The sequence below is a fragment of the Cnephaeus nilssonii genome (genome assembly GCF_951640355.1).
Source record: "Cnephaeus nilssonii genome assembly, chromosome: 6".
Classification (NCBI taxonomy): domain Eukaryota; kingdom Metazoa; phylum Chordata; class Mammalia; order Chiroptera; family Vespertilionidae; genus Cnephaeus; species Cnephaeus nilssonii.
The window spans coordinates 90,422,165-90,443,186 of NC_137077.1; the positions used below are offsets into that span (position 1 = coordinate 90,422,165).

The following is a 21,022-nucleotide window of genomic DNA, read 5'->3' on the forward strand; positions in this document are numbered from 1 at the left end:
GTTCTTTCGGATGCTCCAACCCCCTGGGTGACCCTGCTTTGTCTCTAAGCTTCTCTCACAGTCCCTGACCTTCTGTGTCCCAAGTCCTGGTATTGCCTGGTCCTGGAATTTTAACCCGTCAGGCTCACATTTGCCTAGAGTATTGGGAACACAAGGTTTTTCTCCAGTCCAGGTCATGCTGAACAGCACAATGGAAACTAATTGCCATCTTCCCTGGGAGACAGAGTGTGTGGGCTGGAGACTCAGACCAGCCATGCAGCCTGTGCTGGCAGGGGACCTAGGCTGGGGACTGGGCTAGCAGCTGAGGCAGAGCCAGGCCTGGGATGAGGAAGGCAGTGTGTGTGGGAGGGGATGCGGGGGAGGGGTGGTAGGACGGATGGCTGGACCTGAGAGAAAGAGCCATCCTCTGAACCTGGCTCTGCTCCTAACAAGCTGTGTAGCTTTTGGAAGGCACTTCGCCTCTAGGCCTCAGTGTTCTCATCTGTAAAGCCAGAGGGTTGGGCTGTGTGACCTCAGAGGTCCCTCCAACTCCTGTGAATCTATCATTGTTCCCATCTCCCATTGCATTAGTAGCACACTGGCATCATGCAGAGTCATCTGCCCTGAACATGGAGGCCAGGCTCTGTCCTCCTGCCAGAGCATCCCTCAGGCTCCAGGGCAGCGCTGGCACTGAAGTTCATGGAAGAACAAGACGACCATTCAGCATTCATTCAGTAAACATTAAGTGCCTACCATGTGCTGGAAATAGGGCTGAGCCGGCTGTCCCAGTGTGTGTATGTGGGATGGGGGAGGAACAGGAATGGTTCATGGCCTCAGGGAACTTACAGACCCAGGTGTTAATTGGGAGAAAAGAATGGAAAAGCCAGGCATGGAAAGGGAGGCAGGGGGGGCGGAGCAAGCTCCTGTGGGCATTGTGGGTTTGGGGAAGACTGAGTACAGAGCTGAGCCCCAGTTCTGCCCCAGTGAATGCCTCGGTCCCTGGTGCTTTATTCTGCAGCCATGCAGGCTTGGGCTCTGAGGTGTCTGCACACTAGCCTCTGCACACAGAAAGGAGCCCGCTTTCCCCAAGTCTGCAGTGTGCTGACCACTTGGTTTGTCTCCTGCAAAGTGCCAGGAGAAAGAAGGTGGGGAAGCAGGAGGAGGCAGGCACTAGCAGGGGAGCCAGGCGATGGGGGTTTTGGCATTTCCCTGCCACTCAAGCCAACTGACCTGGTATCTTTCGGATCCTCTGCCTCTTCCTTACTCCCACCAGAGAGAACACACAATAACCACGTCACCGGTGCCATTTCGCCCAGGCCTGAAAGGCTTCATTGGGATTCTGCACGACTCCCCTGCCCCCGCATGGTGACATTCAGCAAGTTGCATTCGTTCTGTACAAAGCTGTTTGCTGAATAAAAGGACATAAGTCACCCATCCCCTTGGAGACTGAGACAGCCCAAGCCACAGCATTCTCCAGGAAGCAGCCAAACAGGAAGGGGAGAGGTTGAAAGCCTCTGGGAGGGGAAAGGGTGGAACCCCCAGGACCCCCCCCCCATTTTTATGCCTGTGGGGGACAGGAAAAGGGGCTGAGCAGGCTGCCTCCGAGCTGCCCTGTGTCTTAGCATCGTAGATGCAGTAATGCTTGCCTCCAGAATCAGGCCCTCGGGGCTCCTAGAAGCTGACCTCTCCATCCCTTTGTGTCCTACTTCCATAGAAGACACATTCCAAGGAGGAATGTGTTCAACTGGGCTTTATTCGAGTAATAATAGAAGGCCTTCTGAGCTCAAAGGGTCCTGTCCATTCGTGTTTACCTGGAAAGGGCACTTTTGTTTTCTCTTAAGGCAGTGGTTCTCAACCTTTCTAATGCCGTGACCCTTTAATACAGTTCCTCATGTTGTGGTGACCCCAACCATAAAATTATTTTCGTTGCTACTTCATAACTGTAATTTTGCTACTGTTATGAACCGTAATGTAAATATCTGTGTTTTCCGATAGTCTTGGGCTCTACAGCAGTGGTTCTCAACCTGTGGTCTCGACCCACAGGTTGAGAACCGCTAGCAGGGTCGCCTAGGTGGTGCTAAGTGGTGCTGGCTGTGAGTGGCTGTGAGTGGTCTCTTCTCGGGCCCGCGTGATCTTTGCAATGTGAACCTCGTGCACATGGAGGGCATTGGTGTCTGTCATTCCCACGGAAGTGCCCGCAAAGGGCAGCTTTTGGTTTGAACTGCTAGAAGGAAGTTTCCTGAGTGTTCCTTCTCTCACTGTGTCTACTTCATTCTTTGTTAGATATGAAGAGTTTGACATTTTAGTCAGATTTCATTATTTAATTCCCATAGAAATGTGTTGGCCAGAGTGTAACAGATTTGTTCTTAGGGGACATTCAGAAATGAAGACAGGCTGTCTGTCACACTCAGCAGTCTGGAAGGCTCTGGCCTTCCGTCGCCAGGAAGAAAGTATTTGAGGACTTCCTGCCCCGAGTGCCCTGTGCAACCTCAGAACCGCTGCCTGCTCCCAGTGAATTCCACGAGGAGAGTCCTCAGGGCCCAGGCAGACCCTTATGTGTCTGGAGGAGGGTGGAGAGAGGCCTGGGGCAGAAAGGGATAGAGACTTTGGAGTGATTTCCACTGCTCTGAAAACTTGAGGCTGTCACCACCAGAGGAATGGAAGGAGGGGGTCTCTTCTAAAAGTGATGTCTTGGGGTTTTATGGCCTTGACCTCCTACCTCTCCAGTGCCTTTCCCCCATCCCCAACCACCTTTCCACCTCCCCCCACCCCACCCCCACACACACATACATGAGAGATTCCCCTTAACAGTAAAGAGTCATGAGCATTGAAGAACCACGTACCCCTGTGGAGATCTTGGGATCCTAAGTGTGGGGTGAACCAGTCCAGAGTTGAGACTCCCTTTGGCTTGGCCACATTATCATATAAACTGGGCTTTTACACAAAAATGAATATACCTACCACCCAATTCCTTTCTGATTAGCCCTGGAGGGGTCTCTTTTAATCCATGTGTGATGTTCAGGTGTGGTGTAGACTGGCCACTCTTTCATGCAGGACTTTAGAAGAGGCTTCCTGGGAGTTACGATCTCCTGGGGTTTTAGGAGGGTCAGCTGTGAGTGAGCAGACCTCAAAGCGTAATGATCACGGCTCACATATACGTATTAAGCATTTACTGCGTGCCAGCAGGCACTGTTCCAAGACCCATGCCATGCAAAACCTCATTTCATCTTCACAGCAACTCTGAGAGGTGAGTGCTGTCAAGCTGTGCAAATGAAGGCCCCGAGGAGCAGAGGGTGGGTAGCTTGTCCACAATCGATGGTTGAGATCTGAAGCCAGGCAGAATGGTTCCATAACGTGAGCTCTTAAGCCTACATCGTCCTACCTCTGCACTGCACCCCAAGAGAAGTGTGGGCCTAATGCCTTTATAGTCCTTGTCAGACCCAGGTGTGACTTGTGGTACCAGAAGACCCCTTGGATGGTCAGGTAGTCCAGCCCCCTCACTTTACCAGGTGGAAATTGAGACCCAGAGAGAGGAAATGACTAGTCCCCTGGCCAGTGGCAGAGAATTGAACAGAATCAGGTACTATCCATTGACTCACCTTTATGTGCTATGCCCTGACCCTCTCATCTGAGAAGAAAGCAGAGCCGAAAAATTGATTCATAAATCTCAAGAAGTCTGAGCTAGATTCAGTTTCCTCTTTCTGTTTCTGGTATAGGTATATTTTAAAGGGTCAGTGGATGAATGTCTGATGGTGTAATTTCAGGCAGAGTTCATTGGTGATGAGGGGAAGGGTATTAATCCTGTGCTAGAGGGAAGGAACTTCAAGTCCACTTAGTCACCTGGCATGTCAGTTTACACTTGGTCTCCAGGTACATAATGGAAACTAAGCTCTGTTTATTCAGCTCTGTTTCTAGGAACTCCCTTAAAACTCATAACGACCCTGCCCCTGAGGTGTTATAGGTATCAGCTCCATTCTACAAAAGGGGACACCGAGGCACAGAGAGGCTAAGTGACCGAGCAGCTAAATGATAGAAACAAGATTCAAACCCAAGGGCATCTGACACCAAAGGCCTGGCTTCTCATTCCTCCCACTGTGACTGGCATAGAGCAGTGGTTCTCAAAGTGTGTTCCCCAGAACAGCAGCAGCAGCACCTGGACACTTGTCAGCAACACCAGTTCTCAGACTCCACCCAGACCCAGTGCATCAGAAACTCTGGGGGCAGCAATTTGTGTGTTAATAAGCCCGCCAGGTGATTCTGATGCCCACTCAAGTTTGAGATTCACTGGCAAACAGATGCTGCCAGGCCCAGCAGAAGGGAAATCATCTCAGGCATCCACACTGACTTCCGATGTGTTTGGATAGTTTATACTGAGTTCTTGTGGTTCCTGAATCCTCAAGGTGTCCCTGGCAGCCATCTCTTCGGAGGCCCCTCAAATGATTTTCTTTGTCCTCATGTCATCACCAGGAGCACGGCAGATCCTCCTGCGTCCACTTCCTCCTGCTCCATTTCCTTAGCCACATCGCACTTTCCCAAAAAGCCTTGACCTTTGTTGGGCACGTTGTGAGTTCCGTTAACAGAAATAACTCTCTGCGGATGGGGATATTTTTAATTGAATTGTGTGAGCCAAGAACTGCAGAAATAAAACCAGGGTTCCTGCATCCGTGGCTGTGGGTGGTTTCGTTTTCCACCCTCACCCTGGAACCTGAAATCAGTCTCCACCAGGAGCACAGGTCCCGGGTCTGCAGCACAGGCCGCTCCTCCCTGCCTTGGCCTGCGCCTCACCAGCCAGATCTTTGCTGTCTGTTCTGCTGCTATCATTACCTAGCTTCAGCTCCCAACGAGTTCCTTTGTCTGCCAGACATGGTCTTACTGTCATTAAAAAAGAAATCATTTTTGCCCTAGCTGGTCTGGCTCAGTGGATAGAGCGTCAGCCTGCGGACTGAAGGGTCCTGGGTTTGATTCTGGTCAAGGGCACATGCCCGGGTTGCGGCCTCGATCCCCTGTGGGGTGCATGCAGGAGGCAGCCAATCAATGATTCCCTCCCATCATTGATGTTTCTATCTCTCTCTCCCTCTCCCTTCCTCTCTGAAATCAATAAAAATATATTTTTTTAAAAAGAAATAATTTTTGACCACACATCATGTGGGTCTCCCTGCAACACAAACTGATTCCACGCACAGATCAGGGCTGAGCCGTTTTATGCACGACTGTACCTCTTTACACAGGTGCAGGGGACATCTGTGCTGAGGTTCCCCCCCTCTTGTGGGCTACTCGCCGCAGCCCCTGCAGATCCCCACAGGAGAGGGAGGCCTGCCAAGAAGGAGCCCCCACTACTCCTGCCGCACTGCCCATCAGCAGCACCTGCGAGGCAGGTCCAGCCAAGCCCTGCGGGAAGCCCTCTAATCGCCTCCGGTGCCCCATCATCACTCACTCACTTGCGTGTGCAGCTGAGGAGGGAGGGAAGGACCTGCACTCCACTCTGCCGAGCTGCCTGCCGATGGAACCCACGGGGCCGTTCCCTGGCAGCTTTTCCAAGTGTCAGATCAGCTCCAGATGAGTTTGCACAGCAAGCCGGTGAGCCCAGCCATCCTGGGTCACAGGGCAGAGCTTCCAAAGGTGCAGGCCACTGAACTCCTTCCCCAGCTGGCCATGTTGCTCGAGGTCTCGTTCATTCACTTGGTCTCTTACTTACTCATTCACTCATTTTACACGTGTTTGTTAGATTCATGTGTGGACGGGGATGCAGAGATTCAGAGCCCTGCCTCTTCCTGCAGGAGCGCGTAGCCTGGTGGGAAGACAGGCAGGTAAACGTTAGGACACGGGCACAACTGCGGGGGTAGACAGAAGGCGTGCCCGGGTCCAGTGGTGGAGGAGGAGTACTGCTGGAGAGATTGACAATTAAACGGAGACTGCCAGGTTGGGCTTGGGTGGCAGAAAGAAAGAACCGTGTGTGCAAAAGTGTGGAGGCATGATAGTGAGATGGCAGGAGGGGTGCCAGTATGCCGAAGGGGCAGGAGAAGCTGGGAAGCTAACAGGGCCTGGCTTGCTTTGCTGAGAAACTCAGGTTTCCTACAAGTGATGTGGGAAACCCGTGAAAAAAATATAAGCAGAGGAGTGACAGGGCCAAATGATGTGCTAGCAGGATTGTTCTGGGAGATTATTTGGAGGCAACGAGGCTGGTTAGGAGGCTATTGCAGTCACGCTGTGGAGGGAGATGATGCCCTAAATCTCAGCAGTGGCCTTGGGGAGGGGAGGAGTCGGTGGAGCCCAGAGGCATGGCGAGGCAGGGGCCTGGTGGCAGTGTAGAGGCACAGAGGAGGCCAGATCCCAGTGGACAGCCTCCTGAGCCGCTGAGAATTCAGAACACTCAGTCTTTGATATGAATATGTTTGTGTACAGTACAGTAATGCGTGCAAATTATACTAAATAACATGCATGTATTTTCAGTTTTGGGGGGAGGAAGATGCTAGGTTTGGGACTTTAATCTGAAGAATTCCTCAAGTCAGACATTGTCAAATATTTACTGACAACAAGTTAAAATAATAAATACCAAGTAAAACATAAAACATTTACAACCTGACTTCTCTGCAAGAGATGCTAGCACAACCTGTGGTCATGTGAGTATTGCCCATGACTGGCATTCAGACAAGTGCACCCAGATTCAGACAGCAGGCAGGACTCAAAAGTGGGCTGGTTAATCCCTGGCTGGTGCTGCTCGGTGGTTAGAGCATCGGCCCACGAAGAGGAACGAGTAACCTGAGGGAGGGTGACGTGGTGGGAGCAAGAGAGGAGTGTTTTAAGAATGGAGTGATTAACCATGCTGATGCTGCCAAGAGGCTGGCGGAACATGGACAGAAGTTGGTGCCATTGGACTTGGCAGCACGCGGCCAGTGGCGGCCCCGACAGGAGAAGTGTCAGTGGCTCGCTGTGGGTAGAAGCGTGGCTGGAGCCGGGTGAAAGTGAATGGGGTTGAGAAAGCGGAGACAGCACGGAAGGGACGCCTTCTGGAAGTTCGGCTCTAAAGAGGAAGAGAGAAAACAGTAGCTTCTAGAGAGCAAAGGAGGGTCAAAGCAGCGTTTTAATTTGTAAAATAGACAATAAAAATTAAGTGCTAATGAGAATTTAGTAGAGAGGGAAAAATTGCTACTGTATGAAAGAACACCGCAAACTTAATGTGTCCAAAACTGAAGTCTCCCTGTCTCCTCCAGCACCTGTGTCACCCTATCATCAACTGGTCCTAAAAAATGAGCAACAGGCCCCCAGGTGCCAAGCCAGAGCTGAGACTCATCGTTGACTCCTGTTTCCTCACTTCCCACATGCCCTCCATCACCTGGTGCACCTGTTCTTCGGCGCGATGTATCTCAGGTTGTCCGTTCAGCGTGTCTCCACTGCTTCCACCTCAGCCCAAACCCCACCCTCGCGACCTCGGACCTCTGCAGCAGTGCCCTAACTGGGCCCCTCCTTCGTTCTTGGTTCCCTGCCCTCCTTTTTCTGTTCATTCTCTCCCCAACAGCCAGCGAAGCCTTCTTACAGCACACTGGATCTTTTCACTCCTCTGGTCACCCCCTGCCATTGTCTCCCACAGCGTTCAGTATAAACTCCAAAATCCTTCTCGAGACTCACAGAGCTCTTAGCTGGTCGGGCCCCTGCCCGTCTTCCCAGCCCCGCAGGCTGCCAGTCTCCATCCTCCCCTTTCCTCTCCACATCGCAGCCTCATTGAGCCTTCCAGGGCCTTGGCGTGTGCTTTCCCCACTGCCTCCGAGCTCTCTCCCACCGGCCCCTTCCCTTGGTCAGCTCCTACTCATCTTCCAGGCCCAGCTCAGATGTCATGTCCTCAAGGAGGCCTTTCTGAACACACCTGTATAAACTGCGTCTCCTTTGTCCTCTCATGGAACTTTGTCGTTGCCTACATAGGACTGATCACAATTATAGTGAAATAATTATTTAAACTCCATTTGTTTCTTTCATCAGGACAGGATCTGTGTTTGTGTTGTCTGCACTTATATCATGTCCTTAGCACAGCGTCTGGCACATAGGAGACACTAAATGCATATTTGTTGGAAGGAAGGGAGGATGGGAGGAAGAAAGAGAGAGAGGGAAGGACAGAGGGAGGGAGAGAGGGGAGAAGAAGGGAGTGAGGCACCGAAACCGGTTTGGCTCAGTAGATGGAGTATCGGTCTGCGGACTGAAAGGTCCCAGGTTCGATTCCGGTCAAGGGCATGTACATGGGTTGCAGGCACAGCCCCGGTAGGGGGTGTGCAGGAGGCAGCTGGTCGATGTTTCTCTCTCATCGATGTTTCTAGCTCTCTATCCCTCTCCCTTCCTCTCTGTAAAAAAATCAATAAAATATATTTTTTTAAAAAAAGAAGGGAGTGAGGGAAAGATGGAGGGCAGACCAGAAGGGGGGAGGTAGGAGGGCAAGAATTTAGCCCCTGCCGTGGGCTCCGTGGGCTCTGTGTGCCCAGGCCAGCTCTGAAACTGCAGGGGGGCCACACGGCCGCATGCTGGCTGCTGTAGGAGAAGTGGCTCCTCGCACATGACTCTATGGCTGTGGCCAATTGTCCCCCCCCCCCTTCCCCTTGTCCCCTCATAGCTCCCATCAGGCATCTGGGTAAGGGAGCAGCCCCAAGGGAGAGACACATTAGCATCAGACATGGGGAGGGACAGGTGTGCCTGGCCCTGGAGATGCTGGCGAGGAAGTGGATGTATGCAGTCTCCCCGCCGGGCCAGCTCTCCGGTGAGCGTCACTTTCCTGTATGTAATAAAAATAACAGGATAACTAACACCGCACAGGACTGGGAGGTTGTACACTCAGTGAGGCACTGGAACAGGGAGAGCACGGAGGAGCTTCTCCATAGCGATAGGACCCAGCGAAGTGGAGAGGGCCCAGCAGGGCGGAGGGGCTCACAAGCAGGAAGCCAGACACCTGCTCTTCCTAGTTGTGGGAGCATGGAGCAAGCCGCTGTGGGGTCTCAGTTTTGCCTTCTGTAAAATGGGGAGATTATACATCAAAAAATACCACCCAGAAACGTGATTATTTTTCACCTTAAAGATGATCTAAGAGGAGAAACGGTAGTTGGTTGTCCTGGGTGGAGGCAGCAGGATGGATTTGAAAAACTGTCAACAATCTGCTCCCCACGAGAATTCTAGGGTGGCAAAGAGGACAGGGAGGGGGAGATTTTAAGTGCTGCTAGATATTGCAAAATAAGAGAAGCGATGGAAAAGGTAAGAGGAGAGGAGAGATAGCAGAGGTCAAGGTGCAGGCCCACGCTGCTTCTTTGGAGGTGAGAAAACAATCATGCTGTGGGGAGGGGGGGCAAGGATTATGGGCGATCCCGGGATGATGGAGACTCCAGAGGTGCGGTCCCATCAGGCAGGCTTGTTAGACAGCACACCCACCTGACCCGGGAGGCACAGGCTCACCAGGAAGGCAAGTGATGGTTCTCTGGGAGACGTGGGAAGAAGCAGTCATCGTGAGCTGTATTCCAAAGCCAGCCAGAAATGATGCCCGGCCTCCTGCCATCCCGGAGCGTCTGCAGGGCCGTGGAGACTGGCTGAGTCCTTGTCAGAGAATGTCAGAGTGAGGAGAGTCCTGAGAGGCCACCTGGCCCAACGCCAGCTCTGCAGAGAGGAAAGCATGTGTCTGCTGGAGGTGACAGTGCCTTGCCTCCGTGCAGCGCGGCTTCTTGCTGCCATCTGGGGGTTTCGCAGAAAACACTGATATTTCCCCCCTGGGATCCGAGAACGCCAGGACACGAGCTACCCCTTAACCACTGCGGCCCCATGGTGGCAGCTGCAGGGAGGAAAGCATGCAATGTGTGTGTGTGGGGGGGAGGGGCGGGGACTGCATCTGTCTGTACCTGCATCGTCCCCCCCTCACCACCCCACTGCAAAGGCAGCCCCTGAGAGCTGATGGGGACACATGTGCCCTCACGAGCTGTTGCCTGTTGGCCTGTGAGTTGCTGGACTCACAGCTTAAAAGCTTCTACATGGGCCAGATCCCCCTCACTCAGCTCAGCTATTAGTTTTAATTTTTAAAGAATCTTTGAAAAATGCTGATTCCCAGGCCTTGCCTCCAGATAGTTGTTAGATAGATAGGGGTAGGGCTCAGGGATCTACATTTTAACAAGCTCCTTCAAAGGTGTGAGATATAGAGACTGTCTGCCCCACGGCCCAGGTGTCTTCCCCTGACGTCATCATCCCCGTGGCGTGATTGATTTATGTAGCGCTCCCCAAGGTGGGCTGGTGTTTCCACCTGGCTGCGTCTCTGTCCCAGTCCTTGACTCGCAGGCTCTGGGCTCATTACTGGAGCTTTTAGCTGCAGCCTGAGAGCGAGTGAGCCGGCTTCATGTCACCTGAGGGAAGGGCTGGAAACTAGGCCATCGTGCTTGGCTGAGCAGATCCCACCCTCTCCCAGCTGCTCCACCGCCTCCTCCTGTCCACTGTGCACAGTGCCTGGGCCTCTGGGCGCTCCCCCTCCCCCTCAGGGGTGAGGCCTGGATCAGAGTGCGGCGGCAGAGGATGCATGCACAGAGGCTCTGGGAGGGCACTGTGAGGGGTGCACTGAGCCAGGACCTCAGGGTTCAGAGGCCTGCAGGGAGAGGTCAGGGCCAGGTAAGGAGTAGGTAGACGGACCACAGGGACAAGTGGCCCTGGGCAGGGGGCAGCCAGACACCAGACCAGGGGAACCAGAGGCCATTCTGGGGTCCACCAGGGAGGCTGGCCCCACAGGCAAGATTGGCCAAGCTGGGGTTCATTGCCCTTCCCCTTGGCCTTGCAAGAGTCAGGGTGGGAGCCCTAGCCAGTTTGGCTCAGTGGGTAGAGCGTCGGCCTGTAGACTGAAGGGTCCCAGGTTCGATTTCGGTCAAGGGCACATGCCCGGGTTGCGGGCTCGATCCCCAGTAGGGGGCATGCAGGAGGCAGCCAATCAATGGTTCTCTCTCATCATTGATGTTTCTATCTCTCTCTCCCTCTCCCTTCCTCTCTGAAATCAATTAAAAAAAAAAAAAGAGTCAGGGTGGGAGTCCCTAGGGCGAGAGGCTGCAATGTGTCCCCCCACACCACTGCCACTTCACACGGAGGCCCACCAGGTCCCGTCTTTGCTGTTTTCCTCCTTCATTGCCTCTGTCTTGTCCTGTCGTTGTCTCCTCTTCCTCCTCCACCTCCTGCCTCCTTCTCCCCCTCCTCCATTCCCCCCATCTCTCCCCCTCTTTTCTCTCCTAGTTTTCGTTTTTCTCTTGTTCTCTCTCCCCATTTTTGCTTGTCTGTCTCTCTCTCTCTTCATCTCCTTGCCTCTCTTTGTGTGTCTCTCTCCCTCTGCTTCTCAATCCTTGTTCTCTCTGTCTCTCTCACTGACTCTCGGTGTCCTCTGTGTCTCTGTCTTCTCCCTCCTATTACTCCCTCCCTCCCTGTCTGGTTCACCTCTTCCGGACATCTGGCATCCCTGTATGGCTCAATCATGCTGGATTTATAACACCTGACCAGGCGGGGTTTACGGGGACATGAAGATGTGGGCCCCATGATGCTGATCTCAGAGCTCACGTTCTACTGGGGAGGGGTCAGGGAGGAGGCGACAAGAGCTGCCAAGAAATCAGGCTGAACCTGAAGGGCCTACTACCCAGTTATCCGTCTCAAATGCTCAGACACTGATGTTGCCAATTCTCATGCTTGGGCCAAATTCTTGCCTCCCCCTCCCAGCCCCACCCTCTGACTCACTCACTATCCAGATGGACAAGCCTGAGAGAAGGCTGCGTTTGACCAAGCCAAAGACAGGTTCCCAGCGTGAGGTGGCCATCCTTCCTGCCCTGGAGGGTGGGGGAAGGAGAGCCCTTACCAGCCCTTCCCTCTGAGGACATCCTCGGTGCCCTCTTCCCTTTGGTCCCCCTGAAAGGAGTGTGGGGAGCCGATCCATGACCACCACCATGTGGGCATCTCCCCTTTCTTTCTCCTAAACATTGACCGCACTGCCGGGATGGGCGGGATCTCTGCACAAGCATCAGCTCAACACGGGAGCCAGGATGGTGGCGGGAGTGGTGCCAGGGCTCATCCCTCCGCTCAGGCAGCCACTCTCCTGAGTCTGTCGGCATGCTGGGTCCTGAGCCACACACTGGACTCAAGCCCTGCATGGACTGGCAGACAGCAGTGAGGGGACATTGATGCCTGGGGTCCCCGTGGTGGGGTCTCCAGGGGCTGTGGGAGCAGAGAGGGGGCTGCTCACCTCCAAAGGGCAGCGAGGGGCTGGGTATAAAATGATCGGGAGAGAGGATTGGAGTGCAGCGTGGGTGCAGAAGCTGAGGAACAGCCCCAAGAGCCTTATTAGGATGTGTAAGCTCAGGGAGGATTAGGTCTGCCTGAGCCAGGCCTACATTCCCGCCTTGCTGCTCACAGCCCAGGGGACAGGCTCCCCAAAAGAGGACAAGCATGACCCAGTGGACAGGAGGCATGACCCTCCAGGAGCAGCCCAAGCCAAAAGAATGAGACTGCCTAGTGGGGGTGATTGGCACGTGCCCCCCATTACCTCCTCCCCCACACACTGAAGGGGAACATCAGAGGCAAACTCTCCAAGGTTAGAGGTGGCATTTAAGAGGTGGAGGGGCCCTTGGGGAGCAGGACTCTGACCTCCTTCTTCTCAGAAGAAACCGAGGCTCCAAGTGGTGAGTCTGTGAACTAAAGTCACAAAAAATTCAGTGGTGGGCCCAGGCCCAGGGTGGCTGTTCTTTTCACACTGTCCCCTCCCACGTTAAGATGATATGTCATTTCCTCCCAATGGCCACAGCTCCCCTGAGCGCTGGGGCTCCTTGGCTACAAAGGAAGGACCTGGGAGCCCATGGGAGGGCGGTGCAGGAGGAGGTCCCCTCACCAGAAACCCCAATGGGACCTGGAAAAGGAAGTGAGGGAGACATGCACGCTCCCAGCAGGACTCTGAAGACTAGGAGAGTAAATTGCACGTCTTAAACCTTCGTCTGGCACTGAGACGCTCTGAGGTTGAGAAGAAAGGACCTGGGCTTTGGAGGTTCCGCCTCCTCCTAGCTCTGTGGCCTTGGGCAACCTGCCGGCCTCTCTGGGCCTGGGGTTCTTAGCTGTGAAGTGGAGACAACAGTCAGCCATCTGCCTCACAAACCATTGTGTTAGATGAGAGGTATGGGAAAGGGTCTCTTCGGTTATTAACCGGAGCCCCTCGGGGTGAGTAAGGCCTGGGAGGTCCCAGGGAGCAAAGTCACTCCCTCACCCCAGCAGAGTGGGGTCCTCCAGCCACTGGTGGCCGCACCTTACTCAGCTCCAGTGGGATGGGGGAGTGTGGGGCCGACCTCTCCTCATGACTCTCCTCCCGCCGCCTCAGCTGCGTGGTGGATGAGATGGACTTCTCGGGCATGGAGCTGGACGAGGCCCTGCGCAAGTTCCAGGCGCACATCCGCGTGCAGGGCGAGGCCCAGAAGGTGGAGCGGCTGATAGAGGCCTTCAGGTAGGACCCCCTCTGCAGCCCCTCCCTCATACACCTCAGAACACACCCCTGGGGAGGTGGGGTGGGGGAGGTGGGGTGGAGAAGTAGAGCTGCTGTGGGCCTAGGAGTGGGAGAAGCCCTCCTGGTGAGGTGGGAGAGGTGGGCTGGATAGAAAGGAGGAAGGGAGAGAAAAGGGATAGAGCCCCTCGAGCTCTCCAAGCTGGAACAGCACTGGGGGCCTGCGTGCATTTCACTCATCCCACAACAAGCAAATCTTTCATGAGCATCAGTGCAAGGTTGGTGTGGTGGGGTCCATGGGTGTTTGACACCTGCCCTGTCCCCTCAGAGGGGAAGAGGACCAGGCTGCGTGGTGTGAGGGGCTGCGGGGTGTGGGGGGTGCTGAGGGGAAGGGAGCTGCCCGGACCTAAGGCCTGCAGAGAGCCTGATTCCTGCCCCCACGGTCCCCCTTGCTGGAGCTGGGGAGGTTGGGGAGAGGCCTCAGCCCCCGCTCTGTGTCCCCCACCACAGCCAGCGCTATTGCATGTGCAACCCCGAGGTGGTGCAGCAATTCCACAACCCTGACACCATCTTCATCCTGGCCTTCGCCATCATCCTCCTCAACACCGACATGTACAGCCCCAACATTAAGCCTGACCGGAAGATGATGCTGGAGGATTTCATCCGAAACCTTCGAGGTGAGGAGGTGGGGGCAGCCTGTTCTGTTCAGTATGAATTCTGTGAGTTTGAGCACAATTGTAGATTGTCTCTCAGCAGCCAAGGGCACTGGACGGTGCTCTCTGGGCCTGGTCACGCATAGCAGCCTGGGAAAGTTGCCTGCACGCCAGGCACCTGGGGCGTTTCCAGGAGGCACTGCCACTGCCCTGTACCAAGCAGCAAGGGCCCTGGGGCAATGTCCCTGGCCCTGCACGGACTGTCCTCCGTTGGTTGACCTCTAGGCCCCTGGCACCAAAGCTACTGCCTACTCCTTCCCACTTCACAACTTCTGAGGTCTCTGAGGTCTTGGGTCCATTTAAGTCAGCCCTGCAGATAGCGAATGGAATCTGCCAGCCAAGTCCTCTTCTAACACATAATTTAATAAAGTCAAATAATTCTACAAGGCTTACTAAAAAAAATCAGTCCCTAGCCCTAACCAGTTTGGCTCAGTGGATAGAGCGTCGGCATGCGGACTAAAGGGTCCCGGGTTCGATTCCGGTCAAGGGCATGTACCTGGGTTGTGGGCACATCCCCAGTAGGAGGTGTGCAGGAGGCAGCTGATCAATGTTTCTCTCTCATCGATGTTTCTAACTATCTCTCTTCTTTCCTCTCTGTAAAAAATCAATAATATATATATATTTTTTTTTTTTTAAAATCAGTCCCTGCCCCTGTCGCCACTCTCCTGCCTTAGGGGCAATCACTTTCATTTCCCCCTCTTTCTTGTGTTTCTTCTATATCATTAAATTACATGCTTCCTTCTGCTTCTTTTTTCTTATTCCTTTTTTTATTGGTAAAAAAATGCATACTGTAAGGTTTATAAATCTGAGATCTTGATGAATGTTTATATTCCTATACAGCTATGTAATCACACCCAGATCTAAATATAGATCACTATCCTCACCTCGGAACATTCTCCCAGGTTCTGTTCCATTCAATACCCTTGCCCTTGAGTAACAACTCCTCTGACCTTCCATCACCACTGCCAAGTCGTGCCAGTTCTGGAATTTCATATGAACGGGATTATACAGTACATATATTTTGGTATGCGGTTTCTTTCACACTCTGCTACTTACTCATTTAAAAAAATTTTAAGTGTTATCTATTAATTTCTGCCTTAGTCTGTTCAGGCTGCTAAAATAAAATACCGCAGTCTGGGTAGATCATAAACAACAGGCGCATTTCTCACAGTTCTGGAGGCTGGAAGGCCAAGGTCAAGGCACAAGCAGATTCAGTGTCTGTCAAGAGCCCACTTCCTGGTTCTAGCTGATGCTTCCCGCTGTGTCCTCCCAGGTGGAAGGGGTGAGGGAGTCTGTGGGGTCTCTCTCATAGGTGCACTGATACCACTCATGAGAACTCCAGCCTCCTGACTTAAGCACCTTCAGAAGGCCCTGCCTCCTAATACCGTTGGGCATTAGGATTTCAACATATGAATTTGACAGGTACATAAACATTCAGACCATACAGTGGAATAAAAGGATTTAGCCCTCTCATTTACCTTCACTAACCCATCCCCACTAAAATCACGTCACAACCCCATGCATCATTTGTAGCATCATATCTGTGATGTCATTGTTTATGTTAAACACAATCCAAAGCTGAATAAACATAATACAAAGCTGAGTCTTGAAGTATAAAATGATTACAAATCCTTTCTATTTCTATTTTTCTTGGAGTGAATACTTGTATTCTTTTTCCATTTGTTTAGCTCTTTATGTACCTGCCATTAATTCATCTCCAAACTCTTCATCTCAAGTGTCAAGTTCCTCTAAACACATTGAGCCCCAGCAGGTATTTCCTGAGTTTCATATTCTGGGAGCTGTGTCTCCGGGGGCCTCTAGTTCTGCTCTGGTCTGGACAGCTGCACGGCTGTCATTCTGGTATCTTCCTTCACCATCGTCTGGGGATCCTTCACCTTGCTCCTGTGTTAGATTTCTGTTGCCTACATTTCATAGCTTCCTCTTTGAGAGAGAAAAGGTACACTTTCTTTCCCCCCTAGAAAAAAGGTACACTGGAGGCAAAATTTTTGAAAACATGTGTCTGAATATATCTTTTTCTATCTTCACTCCTTTTTTTTAAAAAAAAGTAAATCAGGTTAATTCCATCACTTTTTAAAAAATACATTTTTATTGATTTCAGAGGAAGGGAGAGGGAGAGAGAGATAGAAACATCAATGATGAGAGAGAATCATTGATTGGCTGCCTCCTGCATGCCCCACACTGGGATTGAACTCACAACCCAGGTATGTGCCCTGGCTGGGAATCGAACCATGACCTCCTGGTTCATATGTTGACGCTCAACCACTGAACCATGCCAGCCGGGCTTCTATCTTTACTCGTGATTGGCAATCTGCTTGGGAATAGAATTCCAGATTGGAAACATTAAACGCTGAATTTTGAAGGCATTGCTCCTTTGTCTTTTAACTGACAATGCTAACGAACACTCTGCCATTCCAATTCCTGACCTTTTGCTATTATTTTTTCTTGCTCTCTCCGAAAAGTTATAGGTTCTTCTCTTTGTCCTTTCTGTTCTGAATTTTCATGAAGGTGTACCTTGTGGGTTGTTTTTTTTTTAATCTATTGTACTAGGCACTGGGTTGTTCCTTCAGTCTAGAAACACAAGCCCTCCAATTGTGGGAAGTTTTCTAAATATTGTATTTGTTCATTTCACCATCCATTTTCTCTGTCCTCTTTCTCTGGAACTCTCATTACTCAGATGTTAGATCTCCTTGTTTGATCTTCTAATGTTTATAGTTTTCTACCTGCCATCTTTGTCTTCTAGTTGACTTTCTTGAAGATATCCTTACCTTTCAAGTCTCTTACTAAGTTTTCTGTTTCTGTTGTCATACTTTTCATTTTAAATAACTCCTTTTTTCTTCTCTAAATGTTCTTCTTCTGTAGCATTTTATTCTTGCTTTGTAGATGCAATATCTTCTTATATATCTCTGGAGACATTAATGATATATTTTTATTTGCTTGTTTCAATTTCTTCCTGCTTGCCTCTATTTCTTCTGGCTTCCGTTTTCTGTTTTTCCCACACTTCTTTCTCATATGTAGTTGATGAATGGATGTCCATTTATATTTAAGAGTGAGCCACTAAACAGCTGATTAAATACTCTGTGAGTATGGGCGGGCTGCTGAATGGTGGACTAATCATAGGGTGGTTTAGTTGAGCTGTTTCATTGAGGGACCTCTACTGCAGTATCTTGTGCTGGTTGGAGAGAAATGTTCAATCTGTTGTCCAAAGGCTATGAGTCTGGCTGCCAACATTCTGAGATCTTTGTGAATGAAGAGGGCTGAGGGGGGGCGGTCTCTTAATATATAGACATCAGTTCTACCCCCAGTTTTCAGCACAGACTCCCTCCTTTGGATGGGCTTAAAGGAGGGACCCGCAACCCAGAGTTCCTGGCTCAGCCCTTTCAGAGGATTAGCCTTCCGTGTTCTGCTGCAGTGGAGGAAGGGATAGGAAAACCTAAATGTTTTCTAGATTTTCAACCTATTTTCCTGTTTCCAGCCCACCTTCACCTCCACTTTAAGAGATCCGATTGCCGCCAACTCTAGAGCCCTTCTAGGTTCTGTGGTTCTTCAGTGTCCACTTTCTTAGGTTTGCTAATAAAGTCACTCCTTCGTCTGCCTTCCAGGCCCGCTGGTGCCATCGCGTCGTCCCCCTCCTCTTCATCTTTGTGGGCGTAGCCTCTTTTTAAAATTCCTTTTTACCAGAATATTCAGAAAGAGATGTACAACCTTCCATCTTTACCTGGGGGCCCCTGTGTATTCCGTCTCGATCCCTGCTTTGTCTTGCCCCAGCCAGATTTCTCTCAGGCCCCCAGGGGTGCTGCATGGCCCATTAGCCACCTTTAAGGACCAAATACAGATATGGAAGAAGCAGGGTCAATACAGAGAATTGCTCATAGAAGGTGAATGTCCTCTCAGTTGTAGGGAAACTCCTTTAAGGACACTTGCCAAAGTTGATTAATTTTCAATTTCTTCCTCTTATCAAAAAAGTGTACTGTTATTAAAGATTTAGGAAAAAGTAGAATTTTTTATTGCCTCTGTTTCTGCTTCTAAAGAAATTTGTTTTCATGTTGATATATTTCCTGTTAGTAATGTTTGTTACCAGATTTTTACCATTACTGTGAAGTAGGAGATAGGTACAGGGTCTCCTTACCTGCATTGCACACAGGGCTGCCTCTGTCATTCAATGTCTAACTACCTCCACTTCCCAGTGAGGGAAGAATCTTGTCACCCACTCAACAACTAATCACTGAGCACCATTCTCCCTATTGGGAGGGAGGAAGGGAAAAGCCCGGGAGGGGGGAAATTCTAAAGGAAATAAGACAGAACACTGGCCTTCAAGATGCTCTCATGGTGGGACAGGGGAGGAGAGGTGGACGGCAGAAGCAAAGGCACATGGCAGGAACAGGGAGGCTGCATTTGGAGATGGGGGAAAGGGCCTGGGAGGTGGGAATGCAGGTTCTGGGACAGCAGAACCTTGCCTCGTTGCCTCATTGCCTCATTCCAGACGAGGCTGGAAATGTGGGGCCATATTATAGTAGTTCTGGTGCCTGGCTAAGGGTTTGTCCTTAATGTAATGGATATGGGTGCCAGCCATTGAAGGCATTGGAGCAGGGACAGGGCAAAATCAAAGCTACTCTTTAAGGACATCAATCTGGAAGGGGGCTTCCCCTCTCTTGCTTCAAGCCTCTGACACCTCCCTCCTCCCCTCCCCGCCTCCTTTCTCTCACCGCAGGTGTGGATGACGGCGCAGACATCCCCAGGGAGCTGGTGGTGGGCATCTACGAAAGGATACAGCAGAAGGAGCTCAAGTCCAATGAGGACCACGTCACATATGTCACCAAGGTGGAGAAGTCCATCGTGGGCATGAAGACAGTGAGTGCCCGCTGTAGAACAGTACCCCTGGGGGTTCACTAAGCTCCCCCATCACCTCTCCTCTCATTTCTTTCTTCCTGACATCTCTCGTTCTCCTCCTTGCCGTTCAAAAACACTTTTCCTTTACTCTTGCACTTAGTAGTTACTGAGTCTCTGCTGTGTCTCGTAGACTGCACCCTCTTTTTTTCCTTGCGTCACTGCCTCTTGCTCCAGCTGCTGCAGCGGGAGAGACTGAGGTGAGGTGTGGGGTGACTGTCCAGTGCTCTAGGGTTGAAGCATCTGGATGGCTAAATAGGGAGGTTTAGGAAGGGGTGGATCCTGGGCACGCCTGGCTGGACCTACTGGATAGACACAGGGGATGGGCTAACGTTAGCTTTGGACTGTGGTGTCTTGAACCACTGGGGTGCCCTTCAGTTGTGACTGTGTCACAGGAAATAGGTTGTGGTTTTGCAGTGATTTTAAGGTGAGCGTTCTTTGTAGTTTACTGCTCTACTTGCATGCCAGCGGAGGCTCTTTCTGCCATAAATACAAAGGGTGTGGAGTCAGTTCTGGGGTCTGTCTCCAGTTCCTCTCCCTGAACTGCTGGGGGGCACTTTGGGGACCTGGTGGAGGCTGTGCACTGGCTCCGCGCCCAGTGTGTGCAGGGAGGGCCCCGTTCTGCCCAGAGCCCGTATGCTGAGGTTTCAGCCTCTCTCTGCTCTGCAGATGCCACTGGAGTGGATTGTTTTACACCCTGGAGCAGATTCGAGGTGTCCCTATAGTCCCCTCCCTCTTGCACACTTGCATTGGGTGTTCAGTGGAAAGGGAGTGGGGTGCTATCCTGCAAGCCACAGCCTGGGACAAGAAGGTCTTGGAGGGAAACGGGTTGACAGTGACTGGATATGAACAGTCTGAAAGCGCTTATCAACTGTCTTTCCCATCCCTTTACCTCCTCATTTACTCCAGCATACTGAGCCCTTCGCCCCAGCCGTGCTCCCTAAGGAGCGTGATGAAGGGGAAAGGGCCCCAGTGAGGAGAGAGGAGGTTTAGGGTCAGTTCGGGCTGGTAATAGAGCCCTGGCCCTCCATGTGCAGGAGAAGGAAGTCCCATGGGCCTCCAGGACCTCCGGGAAGTGGGTGCTGTGGGGCGGGGAGGGCCGTGAGCTCTGGGCGCCTCCTGCTGAGCACGTGCCTCTCTGCAGGTGCTGTCAGTGCCCCATCGCCGCCTGGTCTGCTGCAGCCGGCTCTTTGAGGTGACAGACGTGAACAAGCTGCAGAAGCAGGCGGCACATCAGAGGGAGGTGTTCCTCTTCAACGACCTGCTGGTGGTGAGCCGACCGGCCCAGGGCTCTTCTGCCCTGCTCAGCCTCAGCAGGGACCCCCGAGAGGGGCGGAAGGGGCCCCCCAGATTTCACACCGAGTGCTGTGTACTTAGTGGCTGATTTACCTTGTTCGTGGCGTTTTCACATTGTGGGGTGTGAGGTAGCTCAGGTGGGTAGGATCATTTCTGCCTTACAAGTGATGAAACGGAGGCAGAGAGAGGCTAAATCATGTCCCCAGTCACAGTGGAAATGAACTAGATCCTGACCCTCCTCCTCTCCGCTTAGCGGAAGCCTGGGGCAGGCCGGGGGCAGGGGGCACTTCATGTCCCACAGCCAGGGTGCGCAGTGCCAGGCGGGGGGCCTCAGTGGGCATGTGCTGTCCCTAGGCCTGAAGGGGTGCTGGTGTGGTGTGTGTGTGTGTGTGTGTGTGTGTGCGTGCGCCTACATTGGTCTTTGAAGCCAGGTATCCATTCCACACTTGTTCAATGAGTGCCCACTGTGTGCCAGGCATTAATCTAAGTGCAAACAGTGGTGAACAGGATTCGGTTTCTGTCTTTCCTTCAATCCCCACATCTCCTCTATCCATGAGTCATGTTGGCACTACCTCTAATAAAACTATCCCAGATCCAACGATCACACGCAGGACGCATCTGCCACAGCCAGGAGTGGTCCTTCCAGAGTGCAGATCAGGCCTGTCTG

General features: G+C 52.1%; 1 protein-coding gene across 2 annotated transcripts in view; it reads left to right on the top strand.

Annotated features, from left to right (window-relative positions):
- IQSEC3 (IQ motif and Sec7 domain ArfGEF 3) overlaps positions 1–21,022 on the top strand; it is a gene marked incomplete at its 3' end in the record, with an annotated part of 108,418 nt that overhangs the window by 74,401 nt on the left and 12,995 nt on the right. For both annotated transcript variants that reach the window (XM_079775968.1, XM_079775969.1), the window contains exons 6-9: positions 13,322–13,444; positions 13,952–14,118; positions 18,884–19,023; positions 20,204–20,329. In XM_079775968.1, the coding sequence (XP_079632094.1) occupies positions 13,322–13,444; positions 13,952–14,118; positions 18,884–19,023; positions 20,204–20,329 (556 nt within the window). The remainder of the gene's footprint in view (positions 1–13,321; positions 13,445–13,951; positions 14,119–18,883; positions 19,024–20,203; positions 20,330–21,022) is intronic.